At 43.6% G+C, this 22,731-nt stretch overlaps 1 protein-coding gene across 1 annotated transcript in view; it reads left to right on the forward strand.

Annotated features, from left to right (window-relative positions):
* Positions 1 to 22,731, forward strand: part of LRRK1 (leucine rich repeat kinase 1) — a 77,163-nt gene that overhangs the window by 25,387 nt on the left and 29,045 nt on the right. Inside the window, exons 6-15 of the mRNA XM_050903147.1 lie at positions 6,316 to 6,542; positions 7,075 to 7,202; positions 7,467 to 7,630; positions 8,339 to 8,476; positions 12,277 to 12,389; positions 13,528 to 13,604; positions 16,903 to 17,032; positions 17,564 to 17,676; positions 18,543 to 18,757; positions 20,808 to 20,972. Of these exons, the coding sequence (XP_050759104.1) occupies positions 6,316 to 6,542; positions 7,075 to 7,202; positions 7,467 to 7,630; positions 8,339 to 8,476; positions 12,277 to 12,389; positions 13,528 to 13,604; positions 16,903 to 17,032; positions 17,564 to 17,676; positions 18,543 to 18,757; positions 20,808 to 20,972 (1,470 nt within the window). The remainder of the gene's footprint in view (positions 1 to 6,315; positions 6,543 to 7,074; positions 7,203 to 7,466; positions 7,631 to 8,338; positions 8,477 to 12,276; positions 12,390 to 13,527; positions 13,605 to 16,902; positions 17,033 to 17,563; positions 17,677 to 18,542; positions 18,758 to 20,807; positions 20,973 to 22,731) is intronic.

Consider the following 22,731-nt stretch of genomic DNA (forward strand, 5'->3'; position numbering starts at 1 on the left):
GCTTTCTCTTTGAATTCATTTTGGCAGACTGGGCCAAATTCAGGAAGATTTGTTCTAGTTTGTCCGCAGAGCTCAGGTCTCTGGGAAGTGATAGTCACACACCCTGATAATTTTTTAAAACACGAATTCATGGCAGCTGCAAACAAGCTGCCTCAGTGCTTTCTTCATATCTCATAGGGTTCATGAATGTAAGTCTTCTTGTGTAAGTGCTGTGATGCATTTTGCACTGGGAGGAAGCAAGAAAGGATTGTGCGGAGACTGCGATGCGTATGTCAGCCAGCTGGATGTCAAAAAGTCTCTCCTCGTGGACGGGGCAGACCGAGCACTGATCATTTCAGAATGAGCCCGGAACTTCAAAAGGGTTTGTCCCATCTGCGCTATCTCTGAGTGAAAACACTGCACAGTTGACCTCCAGTTGATTTCACAGCAGCGAATGCTACCAGCTATGCATAAAATGTGGTTGGAGAGCTCGGTTTAGCTGCCACACCTTCCAGGCAGCCATTGCGCTGTGCAGTGCTGCCCTTTCTGTGACAAGAGGAGTTACATCTCATTTTTCTAATATCTGTTTCTCCTTTTTTTTTTTTGCCTGGCATAAATTTATCCCCACAGCAAACCACTGTCTTGCTAAAGAGAGGAAGTGCTCCATTTTTACAGGAACAGGTAACAAATGCCAAAAAGACCCCCCCCTGCAGTAAAGTGGCTGGGCACAGATTCCAGACTTTGATAGGTGTAGTCAGCATGGAGATACATGTAACTTTCCAGTGTGTGCTGTGTGAGATATATTTATTTTTCCCATTATAAACCAGAAAAGAGCTTAAACTGCTGCATTTTCCCTAGGAAATGTTTTGCCAAGAATTTTATACACAAGCATACAAATGTATGTGTATGTGTGTGATCCTCCTCTGATTTCTTTATCCACTGCCTGGCTAATCTCAGTTACATCACCATCGGTGAAGAAATCTGTAGCAGTTGCACTCAAGATTCACAGCCGCATTATTGATGGAGGAATTAGATCACCGTCCTCAGAATATCCAGTCTACGGCAAGAGCAAGGTTCTGGTGGGGCACGTCACATCATTTAGGAGAAATGCACAACAGCCTTTTTTAATCACCTTACCAAACGGTCTCAAATCTAAGTAAATATTTTCTGTATTTATAGTTCATCGTTTGCCCAAGAGCAGCGGGGTTTCTTGCTTCTGCACAATTTCCAGTCCCTTGCCTTCCTCAGTGCATCCCCTGACATCACTGCAGTAGAAGATTTCCATTTAGTTTTCAGGACTCGTATTGAGAAATTCTTTCCTTGGCAGGAGAGGGGAGTCTACAGAGGTTTTCCTTGCCCTTCTGAAGAGCAGTAAGCCGCCCAGTCAGGCTGTGCCCAGGAGCTAACAGCCTCTGAACACCATCCCTCTCATGAGCACAGAGCTCACCAGCCGGTGCCAAATGGAGAAAGGTTGAGCTGATCGCTGGCTCTGCGAGTTCGGCATCATAGACCTTTGGCATCAAAGAAACGGGCTTTTCTGGGAAGATAGTGGAGATGATTAAGTATGAGTTGGGGAGGAAATCAGCTCTCTTTGTGGCATTGCTGTCAGGCTTTCTTTCACTTAATTACACTTTCACCGCAGAGTGCTGAGCCAAGTAAAGCCCTAAGGTAACTCCACTGACATCAGGTTACTAGCACCAAGGGGAATTTGGTCCAGTGTCCCTAAGTCAGATGAAGGGGCTTGGCTGATCCTCCAGTTTGCAGCACTCGGGTAGAAGAGACACTGTCAGTCCTGGGCTCTGGATGAGGAGGAGGACTGAGTGCAAGGAGATTCAAAAAGCTGCCTAGCAGGTGGGGACACCTACCCCGCAGCATTCATAGCAGGTTTTGGATTTCACGATCTGGTCTGTGGTTTTAGAAGTCACTATCTGAATTCTGCAGGTATCTTTCTGTCACATTAAATACCCTGAGGCCATGGCTCTGCATTTTTGAGGTAAATGATACAGAGCAATCTAAATGCAAAATAGAGATGAGTATCAGTCTGAAATGAGAAGCAGCAGAGACGCATGGTCCTGCTTGCACCCACTAAATGCAGGCTATAGATCTTATTATTGCTGCATTGGTCGGTGTACTCAAGGACAAGTACATTTTTGTACTGGAATAAGAGCCTGGACCCACTGTAAAGAGCATCGTCTTGAAACAGAGCAGGAACTGAGAGAGGGGATAAGCACCATCAGTTCTTTTTTCTGATTTTTTTTTTTTAATTGAAGCTTTGTTGGGAACAGTTTAATTAAACAGGAAGAGAAAAGAGGGAGTTGGAGTCCGTAGTACATTTTTACTCCTGGGTCCCCTGAGAGAAGGGGAAATGTTACTGTCCCGTTATATGGACTGGCAAACAGAGTCTGGGTAGCCTGAGACAGTGACTGGTGTCACACAGGAAATCTGAGTCTGAATTCAGGATCTCAACCGCAAGAGCCTGCTTTCTTCTGTGAGGAGGAAACCAAACGAGCAAGCCAGCTCTCCAGGCCTTTGTTCCCATCACTGCCAGAATTTTAAAGCCCTGTATGGTTATATGCATCCTCTATGTGACTGAAGGACCTGTGGATAGCCTTTTGCATGGAACATTTGCCAAGGTTTTTGGCTGTAATTCTCAATTTTCTTGCTTCTGTTTGTTTAGGTAAAATACATGAATAGTCCAAGGGGTTGGATACTCTGGTCATGGATGCTTATCTTCGGAAAGGTGCTACAGAGCATCCCACTTTAGATCAGATGCTAACAGATGTTTAAAAAAAAGCCAGGAAAATTTTCCTTCCCTGTTTTCTTTTTAGGCCATGGTGGATCCTATGCATCCAGAGCCATTGTGGCAATACCATTGCCAAAACAGAAAGTGCCAGGATGCCACCACTTCCATCTCGGTGTACTGTTGAAAGTTGTGCTGAACTTCTAGGGTAAATCTCCTCTGGACAACATCTTTGTTATGTGTCCTGCCCAATGCAGTGCTAGTCTTTGGTGATGATAATATACACGGGATAATAATTAACAGCTTGCGATATCAGTGCTGAGGCCACCTTTGAATGTAATTTCACTGCTTTACTTGTTGCAGAGTGAAAAGTAGCTTTAGTCTCACAGCCAGATCTTCATCACGGATTCGTCTACCACCTTGCTGCAGCAACATGGGGTCAGTAAAAGGCTGCTTCAGCCACTGCCTGAGATCTCCATTGAGGGCGTTGCTGTTCCCCTCTGTTGGCTGATAGCAAGCTGTAAAGGGAAACAGAGGAAGGACCATGGCTGATCTCCATGGCTTCATTTTTGAGGTTTAGACTCCCTCTGAGCAAGGTCTTTGTGATGGTTACAGGAGATAATTGATGGGTCTGATAGACAGGCTGAGACGAATCCACCTTTCTGTAACCCTCAGTGCTGTGTTAGCAGTTCCATACCCTGTGTTGGCAGTTCCATACCCCATGTCTTGACAACGATATGGGTAAGCAGGAAGCCCCTTCCTTACTAGCAGTTAATTTTTAAGACCATAGACATGTTGTCTGGAACTGCTGCCTAAAAGCTTGGGTTTTCCCCTATTCATTCTGGTTTAACCCCTCCGCCCCCATTTTGGCGGAGTCTCAGCATGGCTTTTGAAAAGATTTGGCATTCCTGGAAAGAAAGGATCAGGACGAAGGATGCATTGCCAGCCAAGGTTAGTTGTTAAAATGGCTAATTCCCTGTTAAAACATTTCTCACATATCTAGGCAGACTGTGCTTATATTATACTTTCAGCAGCTGGATCTTTGTTACACCTTTCTCTTCTAGCCTGAAGAGGCCATTCCTATTAAAAATCTACACGAAGCATGTGTAGTTGGGGTCAAGCCTTTTCTTAACTCTTTCCTAAACCAGGCAGTTTGTGGTATGTGATTTTGCTAATGCAGAGCATGTGATTTTATCCAGCACTGTTAGGTAGGAGGGTGATGGGGTTTTTTCTGTATGTGCAGAAGTCATGGTGTGTATTTAATTGTCCTGGCATCAAAAGGCTTTTGCTGGCATCACTGTAAACCGCAATATGGTATAAACAACATCAGTAAGATAATTTCATTGCTGATTAAGCTGTATTTCTATCAGGGACAAATTTAGCTGATCTAAGATGGAGCTACAGTGATGCTGCCCTCCTCCTCTCCCCAGCCATGCGCTCCTCCCTCCTCTTGCATCAGTACCATTGTAGGTCGGTTTTTGGTGACCTCGGCTGGAAGCTAAACCAGCTGAAAATTCTCTCTCTAAAATAAAAAGCAATAATATTATAGGACCGGGTAGTGCCCTGAATGTGCATGTAAGTAGCCAGACAGATATCAATACTACTTGAGGATTTTGTTTGTCGTCTAGAGCTGGTTTCCTGCATTACCTGTATTTAGGGATCTGGCTCCTGTTATGATCTCTTGGGGCAATTCAAGGAACCAGAATAAAATAGTCAAGTGTCTCTGCACAAATGTACTCTTCCCCAGTGAGGTTTCCTCATGCTGGGAAGATCTTCCAGTCCCTTAGCATCAGTACTGCATCCCTACATCTCTTCTGAAGTGTGGAGGGGCTAGGGATGGAAAAGGAAACTGATCTGTGTGTTTATACTCTCTATTACCATAAATCACAACTGAGTGCTGTTCAGTGATGTAAACAAGCTCAGTCTTGGGCTGTTACAGGTGAAAAGAAAATTACAGAGAACTACATACAGAATTTAAAACAAGAGTTTGTAAGCAGGAAGCTGTTAAATAAGGCTGTCCTGAGGCTTCACTAGTGAACATTTGAAAAGCGCTATGTCTACACTTAGTACTACTACTGTCAGTTTCTAAAAGGTGCAACTGTTTGTGCTTACCCTCTGTTCCATTCTCCTAGACATTTGAACTGTGTGATCTTCACTAATTGGAGTTCTGAGTCTCAAATAAGCATTTGAGATAGACCTTTGTTTCCCTTTTCTTTCTCTCCCTTCCCAAAATATATTCCTTTCAATTTTAAATTTGGGGTTAAAAATCTTAAGTGCTGAATACTGGGAACTGGAAAGCAAATTAAATTTGCTGTCGGGTCCTTGCTGCCTCCTGGTGGAGAGTTAACGATCACTTCATTGAGGCTGTCTTTGGGATGAGTTACGTCAAAAACACTGAGCTTATGAAAACGTTTTGGGACTAACATTTTAAAAATGTGTATTTTGGAACATATATCTCATTGGAAAGCAATTAGGTGATCTTGAAAATGAAGCCTTGGGTTGTTTACTTGCATTGATGACCGTTATGTGTTCACGTTTTCTTCTGTCCAAGCTGCAGCCTGAAATAAGTAGTTATGCCTTTCACCACAGCTTCTGTTTTTTTTCCAAAAGAGGATAAAACAACTTCCTTGTCTTACTGTCAAAAGCAGCAGAACGTTATCTAGAAAGGAGGCAACTGCCAAAATCGTGTCTCTCAGAAACTAAAATATCTTCCTAAATGATACTGAGCAAATTTCTAGTGTTTAGAAATGCTTTACAAGAGGGCGTTTGCCTTTCCTTGCGTTTCCCAGATGTTCCTTTGCAAAACCTAAACCTTCCACAGAATGGTTTGGCTGCTTGTTGTTGGAAGGTTTAAGATGGAAGAGCAGTGCCTGGGCATATACATTAATTATTTCAGCAACAGGCCTCCTCCTAAGAAGTCATTACCACACTCAGCAGATCTGTCCCTGTCCTCTCTACAGATGCACAAACAATGATCCATAAGCATTTCAGAGGCTGACGGTTCCACAGGGGTTCTTCTGGACCTGCCTGGCCTCTGTTGGTGTTCAGAGTCCCCTGGAGATCTGAGCAGCGATACAGACCATGCCCAAGAGGCAGAGTGGGGTTCGGGCTGCAGAGTCTGGATTTGAGATCGTTTCCATGATCTCTCCGTATCATGCTGCTAGTGTAGGGTGTGAATGCGTCTTGCGGGGCAGGGAGCCCAGCCCCATGGAAACTCATTGCACGTTGTTGGATGAACGAACGGTTAGAGTCCGTCCAGCTCTCGGCTGAGGGTGCTGGTTTCAGGCAAGGGCAGCTCATCCTTCGTGGGGCACACTGGAGCTGGTGTATGGACTGGTGAAGAAGTCCAGGTCCCCTGCTTGCGCTTGCTCATGGTGTTTGGAGTGAGATCATGGACCAGCTATATGGTGTGGGCTGCTGATACCCAGGCATGATTTCATGTCTGAGTCAGTTTAATTCCTAGAAGCAGATTGGAAAGTGAGCAAAATGTTTATGGTCTGTGCTCTGATCTGCCAGATTCCCAGCGGTGTAACACAGGCAGAGAGCAACTGGGATTTTACTAATGTGGTTTTCTCTTCTTTCTTTGACATGTGCAGGCTTTGTGTGTGAACTGGTCAAACCTCAAACTGCCCTGGGTGGATCTGGACTGGCTGATTGATATCTCCTGTCAGATAACTGAGCTTGATCTCTCTGCCAACTGCCTGGTCTCCCTTCCATCCGTGATCCCATGGGGCCTGATAAACCTCAGGAAGCTCAGCCTGGCTGACAATCAGCTGACGGAGTTACCCAGTGTACAGTCATCCGATGAAATTATATGTACAAGGTGTGTGCGCTGGATGCCAACAGCAAACTGAACCCGTACGGAGAGCAGGTGCAAATGAGTCAGTTGTGCTTGTGTGAAATTGTATAAGTGAAGAGCATATGCAGGAGCTTCTTGGTTTATTTTCTGTCTGCTGCAAGGTTTAACTTAAGATTTGCCCTTTTGCATTCTCAGTGTTTCCAAGTTAGTTGTCAAGACGATTGTAGGGACTTCTATTCCTGTATTGTCTCGTGTTGCTTCTGCTTTTCTCCAGTTCTGGTGACCCCACTCCTCTAAGTCTAAGCCCTGAGCTGACTCAGATTGACATTTGCTGGCTGGTATCAATTATCTGATCTGCTGTCTATCCAGACCACTTCTGTCTGCTCCCTGGAAGGGTTAATTTTCTAAATAGGGTTTTTTGCTTTGCCTTGTGAGAGCACATTTCAGCTGCTTTCATTCAGATCTAAAGCTCTCCTGGTAAAATAGATGTCTATGGCAACAGGAGTCTTTGCTAGCATTTTATTGATGCCTGACTGAGTATCTTCTGTACTCCCAGGTTACTCGAGGTCGATGTATCCAGCAACAGGCTCTCTACTCTCCCTTCTGGATTCCTACATCTTAAAAACCTTAAAAAACTCATCGCTTCCAAAAACTATTTGGAGAAGTTATTTGACGAGGAAAACAGTACGTACAGTCCAGTGTTATGCTTATATTTCAAGGCCGGATCTGTAAGGGAGAACCCCAAACTGTTATAATAGTGACTTAAAGACAGTATTAGCTAGAGATGCTTGGCATCTCTCAATCCTTTGTCCAAAGTACCTGAAAAGGCCTGGTTGTTTTTTAGCACTCATGAAATCCTTTGGCTCTTATCTAGCAAGTGTGCAGCATCTTGCTGGATCAGACTGCTATCATGCTTACACCAAGTCCGCAATGTTTCGTGTTTTCTAGCAACTAATTGGATTGGTTTAAGGAAGCTGCAGGAGTTTGACGTCTCTGACAACAGGTTGGTGGAACTTCCAACGGTTTTTCTATACTGCTTCAAGTCCCTAAACATACTGAATGTTTCCAGAAATCAGCTGAAAGTGTTTCCAGATCCCTGGGCCTGCCCCTTGGTAAGTCGAACTGCTCTGACAGAGTCAGAGGCTGAAAAAGCTGTTGAAACAATGCAAAAAATGTACTGTGGTGCTTAAAAAGCTGTCAGACATCTTAGGCTAAAAGGCTGTTCTGTTTCTGTGGGAGTGCCCCAGCCTGATTCAGTTTATGGGTCTCTGATCAAGTCTTTCTGAGGTTCCACCCTGTTCTCACCACGTTGATGGCATTGGTGGAAAACTTCTAGAAACATGTCTTATATGGATGTATTCATTTTCTCTATAGTTCATATGAGCAGAAGTATTGTTAGGATCATTTTACAGAACACTCAGCCTTCATTCAAAGTTAACTTTGCCCAAACCCACGGCTAACTAGGGCATCTATATCCACCCACCACTGTGACTTTATTCCTCATAATTACATGGATAGCAGGAGAACAGTATACTTTGGAGAAGTGTTTGTTTATGGTTGAAAAGCAAATGGGGATAATTTTCAAAATAACTTTTGAAATACTTTTTGCTCACCAAAGAATTTGCCCATCAATTAAGTGAGTGCATCTCCTCAGCAAATCCTATGTGCCTGCATGCACAATAATTTATCTAGATCAAAATATCTAAAGAGATCACCTAGAATGAATTTATTAATGCCTTAAATATGTGACAGCTGATCTACCTCATTATTTAAAGAGATGATTACTACTCTGTAAGTGGTTTTTCTTTTATGTTTTCCAGAAATGTTGTAAAGCATCTAAAAACTCACTGGAATTCCTACCTGATGCGTTGACTATTTTCTGGAAAAATCACCTCAGAGAAGTGGATTTTTCTGAGAACTCACTAAAAGAAGTTCCACCAGGACTGTTCCAGCTTGAAGTAAGTGTCATTTCTTCCTACTTCACAGTACTTCTCTTAATACCTACTCAGACCTTGAAGTCATAGCAGTGGCTGCCTGGTTAAGGTAGGAGACTACCTGCTGGTTTGAGTTGATGAACACAGCAATTGCATAGAGCCTCTGAGCAGCCTGTAACCCCCTGAATGATTCCATTCAGGCCCTCGTCCAGTGTGATATGGTATCTAGCTTTTGACACAGGTCTTCCGAGAACTCTTTGGATGTCTGTGGTTTTCAGATTTTGGGAGCGCAGTCAGGAAGACAACCACTGCATTGTAGCTGCAAGCTCCAACCATTGAAATATAGATATACTCAAGCGTGCTCACAAACAGTTGTGTTTTTTCTTAATCTGGCACGCCAGTGTTGTGTAATTAAGGATTAGTCTTTGTATGCTGAAAATAGCATGTTTGAATGCCCTGAACAATGCTAGTTGGCATCTCTCTTATCTTTAAGCTTGTAGATTAAATAATTCTTGCCAGTGGTCATCAGAGATCCATAGTTTTACTTTAAAATGCTTCAGAATTTGTGGCTTCGCATGATTTTGACATGAAACCAAGCAGAACTTGGGGGTTTCCTCCAAGCTTCCCTTCCAGATTGTGAAACTCAGGGTCATGGAGATAGAAACAGAGTTAAATCTTTGTGCAGAAGTTTCATGATTTTCAGTGCTGGCCTCTGTGGGAAGGATGCAGAAGTGATGGTTCATATCCATCTCCAATTTGGATCTCAGGAGTCTGCTGCAAAGGTGCCTCTTGCTCCTGCCTGGAGGAAGAGTGCTGGGGGTCGTTTGCTCCCTCAATTGTTTTTAATGATCCCTGCAGATTTAGCTTTGCTTTCTGGTAACCATTTGTTTTCAATTGGCATTTCTCCTGAAATAGAATGAATCCTATGGACTATTGTCTCCAAAACTTGTTTTTTCTGAATGCATTAAAAATAAGCCCAGTGGGTGGGAGCTACCATGACAGACATTAAACACTAGATGGTGCTTCAAGGGCACATTTCTTTGGGTGCCGCTGCTCAGAGGCTGCAGAGGGATGTGAAGGCACCAGTACAGGGCATCAGAGACTTCTGTGCAATTTCTGCTGATGGTCTGTCTTCAAAGTTAGCGAGCTTTGGCTACCTTAAATAGTGCCAGTTCTTATCCATATGTCTTCAGCCTTACCTTCATAAAAGAAATAAATAGCAGGTATTTTCAGTCCCCCAAGGGCTAGAGTGTGGTGAGCAAATAGAAGGTGAAAGCCCATGCCGAGATCAGCCCTGGGTTGGGCTACTCCTTGGTTGTAGAGTTTGTGTCGGTGAACAGGGCTGCACTCACACTCCAGCCCTCTCCAGAAGTAGATTTGGGAAGGGGGAGAAGTGGGCAGTAACGTGTTCCTACATGTAATGTAGGAAACATTATGTGTTCCTACATGTAATGTAGGAAACATTATGTGTTCCTACATTATTATGTAGGAACAGCAGTGAACTGTCTTCTCCTTGGGAAAAGCTGAAAGCAGAGGAGGCCTGTGACTTGAAAGCATGTCTCTGACCTAGGCTGGTGGGACATGTAGTTTATCGCTGGCCTTCGCTTGGTTTGTGGAGGGGTCTTAAGACTAGGACCAGCTCACAGTCGCTACTATGATGTGTATACTAGAAATGTGGTGTTAAGAGAAGCAGAGGCCTTGTCAGCTTTCCTGTCCTTTTGCCTTCTAAAGGAACCAACCGTACATGCTCCAAGCCATGTCTTAGTTCTCTAGACTAGTTTGCTTCTCTTGAAGAGACCTGACCCTCTCTGGGTGGAAGTATTCAGGTAAGACTCTGGTCAGCTTTTCCGCATCACGAGCTGACCGAGGCAGCCTAATCTGGATGCTGCAGTTCCTTCCCTGTGGTATAATCTAACGCACCAGAGCCCTTTTTGCATGCTGCGGCAGTAGGTTTGAAGGAAGTTGTCTGCTGCTGCCATTGTCTCGGTTCTGGGGGCACCCATTCTCTTCCTGAAAGGCAGCAAAAATGGGGAAGTTAGAGATGAGAGAAAAGAGGCAATTGCAAAACAAGGACTAGTGATCTCCAGAATTACAGTCATGAAGAGCCACAGCCAGTTGAAAGTCACTAATTTTCCCCCTATGGAGCAGGCACATAAGCATTGCATATAATCTCACCAGGCTCTCGGCTCTCCTGGAGAGTGGCCTTTGTCAGCGTTTGTGGGGGACATGTAACATGGATACAGTTGACTGAAAATGAAGCACCCCAGCTAGACCACACAGAACAAAGTTTGTGCTAATTCTGGAACGTGTAGGCTCCCTTTCCTCCCGCCCCCTGCTCAGGGATATTTCGGAGGAGAAGTTTGAAGCATTGTCATTGAACAGCCCCATGCTGATACTTGGAGAGAGCTCGACACCAGGCGCCAAGGGAGGACTTGGTCTTCCTTCCAACGGGAGGTTCGAGCCAGTGGAAGACTAATGATGATAAAAGCATTGGCTGCCAAGACTCGAGTGGCAGGGAGGGTTTTATAGTTTGCACGGTTTTCCAGCCCTTTCCTCTAGTGATTCAGTCTGCGTATCTGCAGTTTTGTGTTTTGCTTTACCTTCCCCAAGTCCCACCAAGGCCCAGTGCTGCCCTTCTCTTATCACTAGAGGGAGCGTTTTGCATGATAATTGCCGTTCCAGCAACTGCTGGTTGTCCATCCCTTCTGTCACATGGATACCTCATATTTTTCCAATCTGAGAAAAGGGAAGGAAGGCCAACAGACTGGCTTCGTGAGACATTGTTAATCCTGCTTGATGAAAAGGGGCATAAACTTTTTATATTATGTGGAGCACATAAAACATTTAACACACTTGAAGCTGAGGTCTCTGCTGGTAAAACGTGATTTCCGTGGGGTATAATTCGTTAATACTGCTGTACTTGTGGCACAAGATAATTCAGCTGACATTCTGCTTATCTCAGTTTTCGTGGGGGAGACTTGCAGAATAAACCTGGTTGGAAACACATAGAAGACTGTTTTTCAGTGGAAAATTGGATTTCCAACCAAATGAAAATGATCATTTGAGTCTCAACGTTATTTTTAAGGGCAGATGGAAGAGCATAAACTTGACAAATCTGAATGGGAACTGCATTTTCCTCTTTCATATTTCAGTTAAATTTAAAGGAGAGCTTGTGTTTAACCTTATTCAGTATTTGCAGCTGAGTCCTATCTGTATGGTGTTAACTGTATGGTGTTAATCAGCTTCACTTCTTGTTTTCAAAATTTCTGTCTCTGGTGTGAGAAAAAAAAAGTAGATAGGTAACTTGTATAAATCTTGGAAAGTTAATATAAATCCTTTCCATTTTAATAGACATGTAATAAAGCAATTAAAGATTTTCCTTGTGTGAAATATTCACGTTTTGCACGTTGATTTTATGCATGCACAACAGGTGTAAACCTACTCTGACACTAGCTTGCATGCATGTATAAGATTTCTCATCCTTATGTGGCATACTGTGTAGGTAAAATCATACTGTTCTTTTCCATTTGGAAAGGTTTCCTCACTAAAAGTAAAGTGTCCTCTTATATGGGTTGTTTCCTATTGCATCCGTCAGCAAGTAGACTAATAATCCCCCAGAACTAATAGTGGTGTTTCTTCGTGCAGAAAATATACTTGCTGGAGACAAGAAGGAAATGTTTGCATGCTAGGCAGCACGGACAGAATGTTCTGATGAATAAGACGTACTTTCTTCATGTTTCTGTTACTTAATAACCATGCTAAAAAACCTCTTTCTGTGTGTTTGATGGACTCTGTCTTCTAACTCTAGGCTATTCCTCTTTTAGGCTTTGGTGTCCCTGAAGCTGCTGGGAAATCAGTTAGTTACATTGCCTTCACAAGATAAGTGGAATTGCAAACAGCTTAAATCACTGGATCTTTCAAAAAACCAACTTGGGAAGTAAGTGTTTCTTTCAAATTTTGTCTGAGAAAACAAAAGCTGAAGAAATAATAGCAAACCCCATCCCTCGTGTAATACAAAGGGTGTCAGCAGTGAATTAATTACCTGCATAGAAGGCATTGATATCCACATACCATGTCTCTAAGTATATTGTGTGTCTGTGACAGTGATGAATTATCCTTTACTGATTCTTTGGGCATTTGGCACACTATATCATTTATTAAGTGGATAGATTACTGATAATGGCAGTTTAATTTCAGAGCATGTAGAAATTTCTTTAACCCCGTGTGTGACTCATCACTACAAATACTGTCTTGTGGGGAGCATATCTTAACCATAAACCATCTGGCTGGACTGCAGTTTGTAGTTAGCGTGGGAGTATTTTTTTGGAAAAAATGAAAAATCTTTGTGTTTTAAATGGAAGTGTAACCAGCTGTAAGTTCATAGAGAAGACTGACGTTAATAAGGTCATCCAATAAAAGAGTGATGTTCTATTTAGAAACTACAATAGAGATGTTTAACAGAGAGAGTTAAAGGTCCCTCATCTTCTCCAGAACTGCCTTGAATTGTGTCACACTTATATCTTCTCATTTGGGTGCCTGTCCAGCAAATTTTCTGGAGTCCTTATGAGTTGCTGTGTCAGTTGCAAAAGACAAATTACTGTTTTTTGAATGTCTCGGTGCATTTCCAGAGTCATGCTGTTGGGTCATCTTGTCAGAGACTCTCTGGTGAGAGCAGGGAATGGCAGCAGGTCGGTTCTCCAGCGCTTCTCGTGAAGCTTGTTCAATTTGCTGTTTGACAGCCTACTTAACCTTGACACCCATAAAGCCGGGGGTCAAGTGCTCTCGCCCAGGGAGCTGAAAGCATTGCCTTGCAGAGCTCTCTTCATTTGCCAGAAGAAAACCATTGGGCCTGGACAAGTGTTGGTGGAGTCTAGCTCTGTGATTGCACAGCGGGTTCCAATCCCATCTCTCAAAAGCAGCCAGGAACCCGTAAAAGCTGTGCTGTGAATCCCACAGCCTTGAGTGGGGCCAGACTCTGCACCACGTAGTGTCCTGGGCACACAGCTCCAGCGCAGTTCTCAGCTGCCGCGTCTAAGGTCTTTTCTCCACATGTCACCATTTTGTTTGGCCTGCAGGAGTGACGAGGGATTTAAAACAAAGCGGATTCCCTTTTTCACCACGAAGAGCAGGGTGCGCTGTGGCCCAGAGGCAGGTAAGGCGCACAGCAGTGCAAACTCGGGGAAGCAAGTGCTGAGAATGCCACGTGAGCTGTGGAGTTTGGCTGGAGGGAAATCAGTGTAAATTCATCTACAATTTTTAAGTACAACAGCATTTAAATTAAATGTTTAGATAAAATGTTTCTAAAGAAATGGTGTAGTTGGTTGGTACCATCAATATAGAAAGATGAAGAATGAGTGAAACTTGTTTCTTTCTTTTTAGCCAGAGTACTAAATGGTGTATTGAAGGGAAATTAACCCATAATTAGTCTTACTACTCTTAGGATTGTTTCTGTTGCTGAATTTGTAAATTGCATGTTTTCCCCTGTCTCTCTGATTTGCACCCACAGTTTGGGGCAGAGCAGAAGAGATGTTCTGGATTAGTGCACGTGAAATCCTAGAGAGAACAAAGGAATATCTGAAGATATTTGCACTGCTTCCTGCTCTCAGTGGGATTCATCTGCATTTCTTTTTGTTTGTTTGTTTTATTTTAAAGCACTTGGAGAGCTTTCTCCTTCTCAGCTGCCTGAAGAATGGCTTGCTCTAAAGCATTCTTTGCAAATCGCAGAGTGGAATAGAGCTGGCGTCTTCGTGACGCACATCCGAGCATCCCTCAGCTGCTCGCGGGAGGGAGAGGCCCTCCTGCAGCAAATGCTTTCCTCAGTTCCCCGGAAAATTGTGCATGATCTCAGGCCAGTGTGAATAGGTAAAATTGGTAAATGCACCAAGCACAGCCATAGCTATAGGTTAGGACTGGAGGTCCTAACCTCCAGTTGGCTCATCTGGGAGGCAGAGGCTCTACCTGGACCTCCAGGCAAGGCTAATCCTACCTCATTTTTCTGTCTGTGGAAGTAGAGGCTGCTGTGCAGCAAGTCCTGTATGTGCACCCTAAGGAGGAGAAAGGATTGGACTGCACTGTTTTGCAAGTAGGAAATGGAAATAGAAATGCTGTGACATCAGTGAAGTCCTGAGCATGGAAGAATTGGAAAAGGAGTCTGAATCTTGTGAATCTGTGGAGTCTGACGTATCCTCAGAGCTTCTCTGTGAAGTGCTGCAGCAGCATTTCCCAATGGGGAGAGAAGGGCAGGAGCAGCGGGCAAAGGCAGCTAAAAACAGCTATAAAAGGGAATTGCTGTCCTAATGGAAATTTCTACATGCTGCAAACCCAGTGTAACCCCTCTGCATAAAGGAGGAGAGGATGGACTCTGCATTACTACCATTTGAAAAGCCTTGGCACATAATACCCTTGTGCAACTTCGAGCTGCCTGAGGTTGCCTCAGGTTGCAGGAGGGCGCGGGGTAGCCCACCTGGCTGGTGCCATGGTTGAATAGCCACAGAGACAGAGCAAAGCCAGCTCATCTTTTTCTCTCTGTTCCTCTGCCAAGTATAGCTTGGTGAGACTAGAGGATGTGGCCAAGAATTTAAAGAACATCAGGAGAAAACAGAAGTTGGAGTACATCAGCTGCTCACAGAAGTCTCCTAGTGAGGTGGGGGGCAGGTTTTCATATGATTTTACCAACAAAGCTATTTACTTAAGTCTGGATTATTTTAAGAGAATAATTTGTGGATGCTCAGTATACTTGACTGATAAATCTCAGAATAACTTCTTGCACACGCATGTGGTGTTGGTGGCGTTTACTCATCCAAAAATATTTTTTCAAGATGGGATTTGTTTTAATTTTTCTACACTTCTTTAAAAGAAAATCTGAGCTCAAGCCAGAGAAATCATAAATAACTCATGAATAAATAATTACAATTCATAAACACCTCGAGCTTGCTTCCAATATAGTACACTCCTTTCCGCCTGGGACTCTTTGGTGAATTGAGAGTATTGCTACTATTTTAGGTGTTTGCTCCTACGTGTCCAAGAGAGACTAAATCTGGCTGTGCCTAGGTGCGTACTGAAGAGGAACAATGAAAAGTTTAAGTCCAGCGATGAGCCAGAAAGGAAGTGAATTGAATCCATGAATAAGCCTACTGTTCTCCTAAAATAATCCCAAAGATGATTTTTTTATTTGAAAACTCAAAGGCGGACTGTGACACCCTGCCCACACCAGACAGTCCTGTCATGTATATAAAACACCCCTGCAGACAGTGGGACTCTATCTTACTCCTTTTCTGATCATAGCTCAGGCTTGAAATGCTTTTAATATTAGAACTGGGGAATTTTCTCCTGAGAAAACCTGTTCCATTTTCTTTCTTTTTGTTTTTCTTTTTCAGCTAAGTCTAGTACAGTTCCTCAAGTCTTCTCTGTAAGGGAAGAATATCTTGATGGAAGTGCAACTGTCCTATCCTTGAGGAAGGGGGTGTCTCGTATCGCAGGGAGTTGCTTTTGCTGACCGTGGAGGCAGCAGGGTTGTATTTTCCTACTCAGAGACTCAGAATCTGGTTGTCCCTGTGTGGCCTAGTTTTCCTTGACTTCAGGATGCTTCTTGATAGATACATGTGACACTCTTAAGACAGCAACGCAATTCATAGCAGCTTTTCGTGCTGCTATCCCGGGAGTAATTTGTGGAGTGAAATGATGCTCTTTGGAACCAGCTGAATTTCCCTTTGTTTGAACCTCTCCAGCAGCAGCAACTCAGCCATGTAGCTGTTGCTATTATTGCTTGGGTTGCTCCCAAAATACGCTAGTTGCTGCTCAGACATGTAGGAAGTCTGAAGTGCCCTGAGACCTTGCAGTCTAAAACAGAAGAGAGGGGCAAATGCAAGCAATGTTTTAGAGGCAACATAGGTTAGCAGTCTGTCAGCTGCACTTTGGGTTTGATTCTCTGTCGTTATTGACTTTGATCCACCATAATTGCTCCAGGATGCAATGTGGGGGCCTGAACATCAGTTCTGACCAGCTTCTGGCTTTTCTCAGGCAACATGGAAAAAACATGTTGAGAACCACTTGTGCCTGTGGTATGCCTTTTCACTGCCAGCTGTTAGGCTGGAATAGGGACAGTTCACAAGGTATTAGCAGCTATTCAACAGCAAGAAATATAATGCCACTCGTCCTCTGACATACACGTGTCTTGACAGGCCTAGCGTTCCTCGCTCAGCACCCCAGAAGTCCTAGAGACTGTCACCTTCAAACGCACTCATCACCATGAGTTTAAAAAATCGAGATGTGAGCATTGATGTTTGATCGCCATTGAAGGCCGTTCGCTTTTCTGCTGTTGCTTCGTGGTGGTTCCTGCCAAGGAACATGACCTCATGTCCTGCCTACAAAGTTAAGGTGAAGGCTCTTGGTTCAGAGCCTTGGTGCCTGCTATGTTTTAAAGGTGCAATTTGTTTCCTGTCTTGTTCCAGGTCCTTTTTTGGAGTTTCCAGCATTTCTGAGTGATTCTCTGGAAGTCCTTTATCTGAACGACAATCAGCTGGACTCTGTCCCGCAGTCCGTTTGCCTTCTGAAAGGTTTAACAGAACTTTATTTAGGAAAGTAAGTCTGTGTCCTGGAAAAGCTATGCAGTGTTATTTCCATGTTGTTTTAGTGACCAGTCTTCTGTGGAGCCCCACCCCAGATGTCCAGTGCTTTTGAAGTCAAAAAGCTGGAAATAGTCAGCCCCTTATTAGAACTGTGCCCATCATTTGCTTTAGATAAGGAGGCTGGCCTTTTGAATTAGGGAAGATGATCTAATGCTTTGAACACAGGCCTGGGAATCTAATGTGCCTCTAGTTCATTCTGGCTTTTTGCTGTCAGCTTCTATAGCGTTAGAGTCAATAACTCATCATTTTTGCCTTTATTTCCTCAACTATCCAGTAAAGATGATTACACTTGTCTGCCTCAGAGGATAAATTGAGGTTATACATCACTTTTAGGATGGAAATTACTATTAAAGTGCTGAGTAGTCTTATTAAAATGTTAATGGAAGATTTCTGCAAGGAGAGAATAGTGTAATCTTAGAGTCCGTGAGAGCAGCTACTTACACACAAAGCCTGGTTGTTGGTAGATTTATTTGTTTTTGTACAGTAACCCTGGTATCCGAGAGCTTCCTCCAGAACTTGGACAGCTGGCTAATCTCTGGCAGCTGGATATCGAGGAACTAAATATCAGTAACGTTCCTGCAGAGATCAGAAAAGAGGGTAAGGCTGATCCTGTGTGTTCTTTATTAAATTGACCGAACATATAATGAAAATCGTTTCCTTTTAATGGTCCTGAACAGGAACAGACAGTGTGCACCCAAGCCCTTGTTGCGGTTAGCTAGAATTGCATAGGGAAACCTCCTACGCATATTTGCAAAATTTGATAATCAGTGCTAAGCTCTGGCTATATGATCAATTTAAGATAGATCACATGTTAAAGTGATGACTTATAAATGCAATATTTCATTTGCAGTATGCGTGCCAGATAAATTCCATGGCCTGCTTCCTGAATGTGTATATTTTAGGGTATTTAGACGGTCTTTCTAAAGACTGAAGTGTTTAGGATCAGCAGTCACAGTCACATTGAAGTGACTTTATTGTAAGCTGCTAGGTTTTTGGATCTATTACAATACTGTCTTCTTTTTTGTGTGTTTTAATAAGAAAATCCTGTGGGAACAAAGTTATTAGGAGTTATTCCTTCTCCAGCACACTGTTGAAGCCTAAATCTAATTTTAACTGGAAACATAAAAGTAGAAGGAAAAACTGAGTATTTTCCAATACTAAATTAGTATTTTATGTTTCCTTTGAGCTTCTGAAGCATACGAGCCACAGCATTTGTTTCTTCTTACAGTGCTCCATTGTAGAGTCTCAGAGCAGTGACCTTTTTCTGGGGTCTCTGTCTCAGGTTTGTCCACTAGAGGTTTCTTTGTTTATTCTCTGGGTTGTCTCAGCCCACAGCGAAACTGCAGGGAAAATATTAATTCAGCTGATGTGTCTGCAGTAGTAGGTTTTGTGCAGTCCTGCCGTACATATGTACGTTTGTAACTGCTAACCACAGATAAAGCCTGTTCACTTCCCCCCCGTAGGCCCTAAAACAGTGCTGGCATACTTACGAGCACAGCTGCGCAAAGCAGAAAAGTGTAAGCTAATGAAGATGATCATCATCGGTCCTCCGCGACAGGGAAAGTCGACGCTGATTGAGATCCTACAGACAGGAAAAGTCCCTCAGATGATGCACAGCGATGCCACCATACGTACAACAAAATGGGAGCTCCCCAAGCCAGTGGGACACAAGGCAAAGGTGAAAAACCGTCGGAGATCCTTAGCCCCACTGGGATGTGTGAGCCCCGCAGTGTCCCTTTTGGGCTGAAATTGCGTCCCCTTTTACAAAGAACAGTTGCCACTACCTGTGAGCCAGACCTCACAAGTGACATGTTTTTAGACCCATCACAATTCCTCTGTTTCATTTCCAGTTGGTACTAGAGGACAATTTGGTCTCCCTGAGCATTCAGCTTTGTAACCTAAAGAGAGCGAGCCATGTGTAGACTGCCTAAATTCCGGCTCTCCCAGCTCGGGTGGTTTTTGGACACTGATTCTGAGAGAATGTTTTAAATCAGCCTTTCTAAAGCAGATTCTCCTTTCATTTGGGGCCAGAAAATGGGACATCAGTACCTAAAGCTGGACTCCCTTGATATCAGAACTGTCCTAGGTGGGGAAGGTGGGTGGAAGGTAGGATGCCTGACTTCTGGTGTGATCCAGGGATGTCTAAGGCATACCTTAAACACCCAAATCTCAGATGGCTCATTCAGGGAGTGTGTCGACCCATACTGAACTCATTTAGACAGCACTGAATTCATTCAAGCATTTGTAGGTGGCCCTGTCCACCGCCTGTGTAGTAACATTGGGGTTAGAGCATCAGAATCGGTCCTGAGGTCTTCTCAGAGCTGAGGATGTGCAAATGCATGGCTCTCCCTTCCCGAATGAGAGCCATGACCACCAGACTGTTTTGGAAGGGGTGGAGGAGCCTGCTGAGTTCAGCTATTCTACAATGAAGAGTGCCAGGCCAGAGTCAGAAAGAAAAAGAACAAGCACAGCCTGACTCTTTAAAGAGAAGACTTTGGCGGGAGAAGGGATTTGTGCATTTTGTGTTGAAGAGCAATTGAATAACATAAAAACCTAGACAGCATCAGAGACCTGGAGTGGGATCAAGATGCTGAACGGGCTGTTGTCCCTACCTCTGAGTCTCTGTCTCTCCATACAGGCACCCACAGCTGAAGGTCTTTTGGGTGAACAAAGCAGTCCTGGTGCTAGTTAGGGCTTGGTTTAAACAATATGGAAGTTCTTCCAGCTGTTTCTGGGAGACTTCAAACTGGGACTATGCTAGGAGATCAGAGCCCTACTGAGATACTTAGCTCCTTGCTGAAATCTCATAGGGTAACGTGTCTCATGTGGGATCAGTCAGTACTTGGACCTGGACCAGTAAACAGAGCCCACTCGGTGTTACATGATGCTCTGAGGGTGGTGGCTGGAGCAGGGTTTGGTTTTCTGCTCAGTCACAGGCTTCTTGCCTCCCCAGGGCCAAGTGATGAGCCTCCAAAGTACGAAGGTGCTTCCTGCTGCAACTGGGAGCCTGAATGCCGTTTAAGCGGAGAGCCGTGCTCCCTCTTAGTGCCGTTGTGGGGCTGCACGGAGGAATGGATGCTGAGACACTTGGAAGAGAGCCAGAGCTAGAGAGGCCTCCATTTAGATGTTCCCCTAAAAATCAGTGAGTCTGATTTACAGTAGCTGTAATTCTGGCCCACCTCTGGTGTGACACACACGTCAGAAGCCTCTGAGCAACGTGCGGGAGGTGTTTATGAAAGGCTTGAGAAGTTTCCCATCTCCTGAGCATCTATATTCTCTTTGGCTCAGTTAGGGCTGAGCTCAGTGGAAGTGATTTCAGCAGGGGGTTTCCTGTTCCCCATAGCAGTGGCAGATAAGTAGCTTCAACGGTCCTGTCGAGCGTGGCACAGACAAGGATGAAACAGTTTCTATTCCAGATGCAGTGAAATACAGGGCTCAGAATGAGACCCTTGTTTGTACTGGAGAATCCACAGCATTAACTGGAGATTTACCAGCATCAAGGGCACCTCTATCGTTTTAGCAGCAAGTAATTAGTCTTGATTTCCTGTGGGGAAGTGGTAGCCATGCTTAACAATTGCTTGTTGATTTGTCTTTCCTGGAGGCACAATTAGGACATTGAAACCCTTCTTGTGTCATACATTATGCAGGCGTAGGTTTATACTTCAGCTATTATCTCCTTGTGATTTACTGCAACCGTTTGATTTGAACACTTCTCTTTGTCTAAGTAGGTTGATTCAGTGGAGTTCAATGTCTGGGATATCGGAGGCCCAGCAAGCATGTCTACAGTCAATCAGTGTTTCTTCACAGACAAAGCATTGTACATAGTGGTATGGAACTTGGCACTGGGGGAAGAAGCTGTGGCGAACTTACAGTTCTGGTTGCTGAACATCGAGGTAAGAAGTCACTGGTGGACTCTGGGGTATCTGTTTATCAAGTAGTAGCTCAGCACACAGATATGTGATATTACAGATTCTTTTTGGTCTGCTTTTAAAAACTCTGCAAGTGATGAATTTTGCATAGCTTTTGGAATTAATTTTCCATTACGCTGTAGGCGTATCACTATATTTAACGGTTTAAATTTATCATTTGCTTTGTTCTCCCTCACACACATTGCAGAATGAAACAAAAGCTGATTTATAAACCCTTGCTAAGTAAGGCTGAACATACTTATTTTGGAATTAGTGTTTGACCACACTGTGCTCCGAGGAGGGTTTGAAGCATTTTCTTTCTTTTGTGGGTTAGACACACATTAGTCCTGAGATTATATTTTTAACACTTTAGATTCAGGTAAGATAGAGAGTATCTCCCAGACAGCTCTCAGCTGAGACTCAGAGCTGCAGTGAATTCATTGGTGTTGATTGATTTTTATAATACCATGTTCGTAATTTTTTGTAAATGTTTATTATTTGGTATCTGTCTTAACATTACATACACAAAAATGGGCTCTAAGCTAGTGCCTCTCAAAAAAGAAACATCTTGACATTACAAAAATACTGCCTTAATGGTCAGCAGCAATCAAAAACCCAAACTAGGTAACAAAGCCAAAAGCATAATTATGATATTTCAAAAATGTATGATGTGCCTCTGTCCTTACTACATCCCAGCAAGCACATAGTAGCATCAGAAAAGATATACAGAAAGATGAACATGATGGTTAAAAGTATGGAAAAGTTTCTGAGTGCACAGCAATTAAATAGATTAGGCCTCTTCAGCTTGGGAAAGAGGCAAATGAGGAGGGCTGCGTGTAGACTTACCAGGGTAGGGAGAAAACCACAAGGGAGTCTTTGTTCATGATCTTTTACAATAGAAGAATTAGGAGAGATCAAATGAAATAATGAGATGGTAGCTTTGAAACAAACAATAGGAAGTATCCTAAACACAACAGATAGCTAACCTGTGGAATTTATTGGAACTACAGTGTGCTGTGGGTGTCAGAAGTCGAAAAAACAGACTGGTGGAAGAAAAATCCATCAAGTGCTATTAATTCAGAGATACTGTCTCATGCTCAGGAAGTTGGTGAGCTGCAGGCTGCTGGATACTGGGAGAACACACCAGGGATAATCTCTACACGCTTACCCTGTGCCTATACTCTTCGTTAGCCTCCAGGCAGAATATTGGGCCAAGTGGGCCCTTTAGTCTGACTTGGTACAGCCATCACCCCTGTGTCTGCACAGGGTTCGAGTTTGGTGTCATTCAGGTTAGGAGATTTCAGTGGGCATCGTGAGAGAAATGGATTGACTGCAAATAAGCATATGTTTCTGCATCTGAATATTCTTCTGTGGTCGAAGTCATTTGGATCTGCAGGCTGATCCCTGCTTAAGCCTGTGCAATCCCATTGTATTTGGCAGCATGTTCCCTGAAATCTGGATACGTTCCAGTGCTGTTATAGAATCATGGAAGGGTTGGAAGAAACCATGAGATCGTCTAATCCGTTCCTTTGCACTGATTCAGGATTAAGTAGATTTAGATGTTTCTAGCAGTTTATCTCACCTCTCCATATACCTCCAGTGAAAAAGTTTGTATAACTTCCCCAGGTATCCATTCCAGAGTGTAACTAGCCTTTTTCAGGATATCAGAGTTAGATCTTCTGGCTACAGGTTAAGCTAACTTCTTTTCCTTTGCCTGGGCGGACATAGTTCCCGTCATTTAGCT

The sequence above is a fragment of the Gymnogyps californianus genome, chromosome 11 (genome assembly GCF_018139145.2).
Source record: "Gymnogyps californianus isolate 813 chromosome 11, ASM1813914v2, whole genome shotgun sequence".
Classification (NCBI taxonomy): domain Eukaryota; kingdom Metazoa; phylum Chordata; class Aves; order Accipitriformes; family Cathartidae; genus Gymnogyps; species Gymnogyps californianus.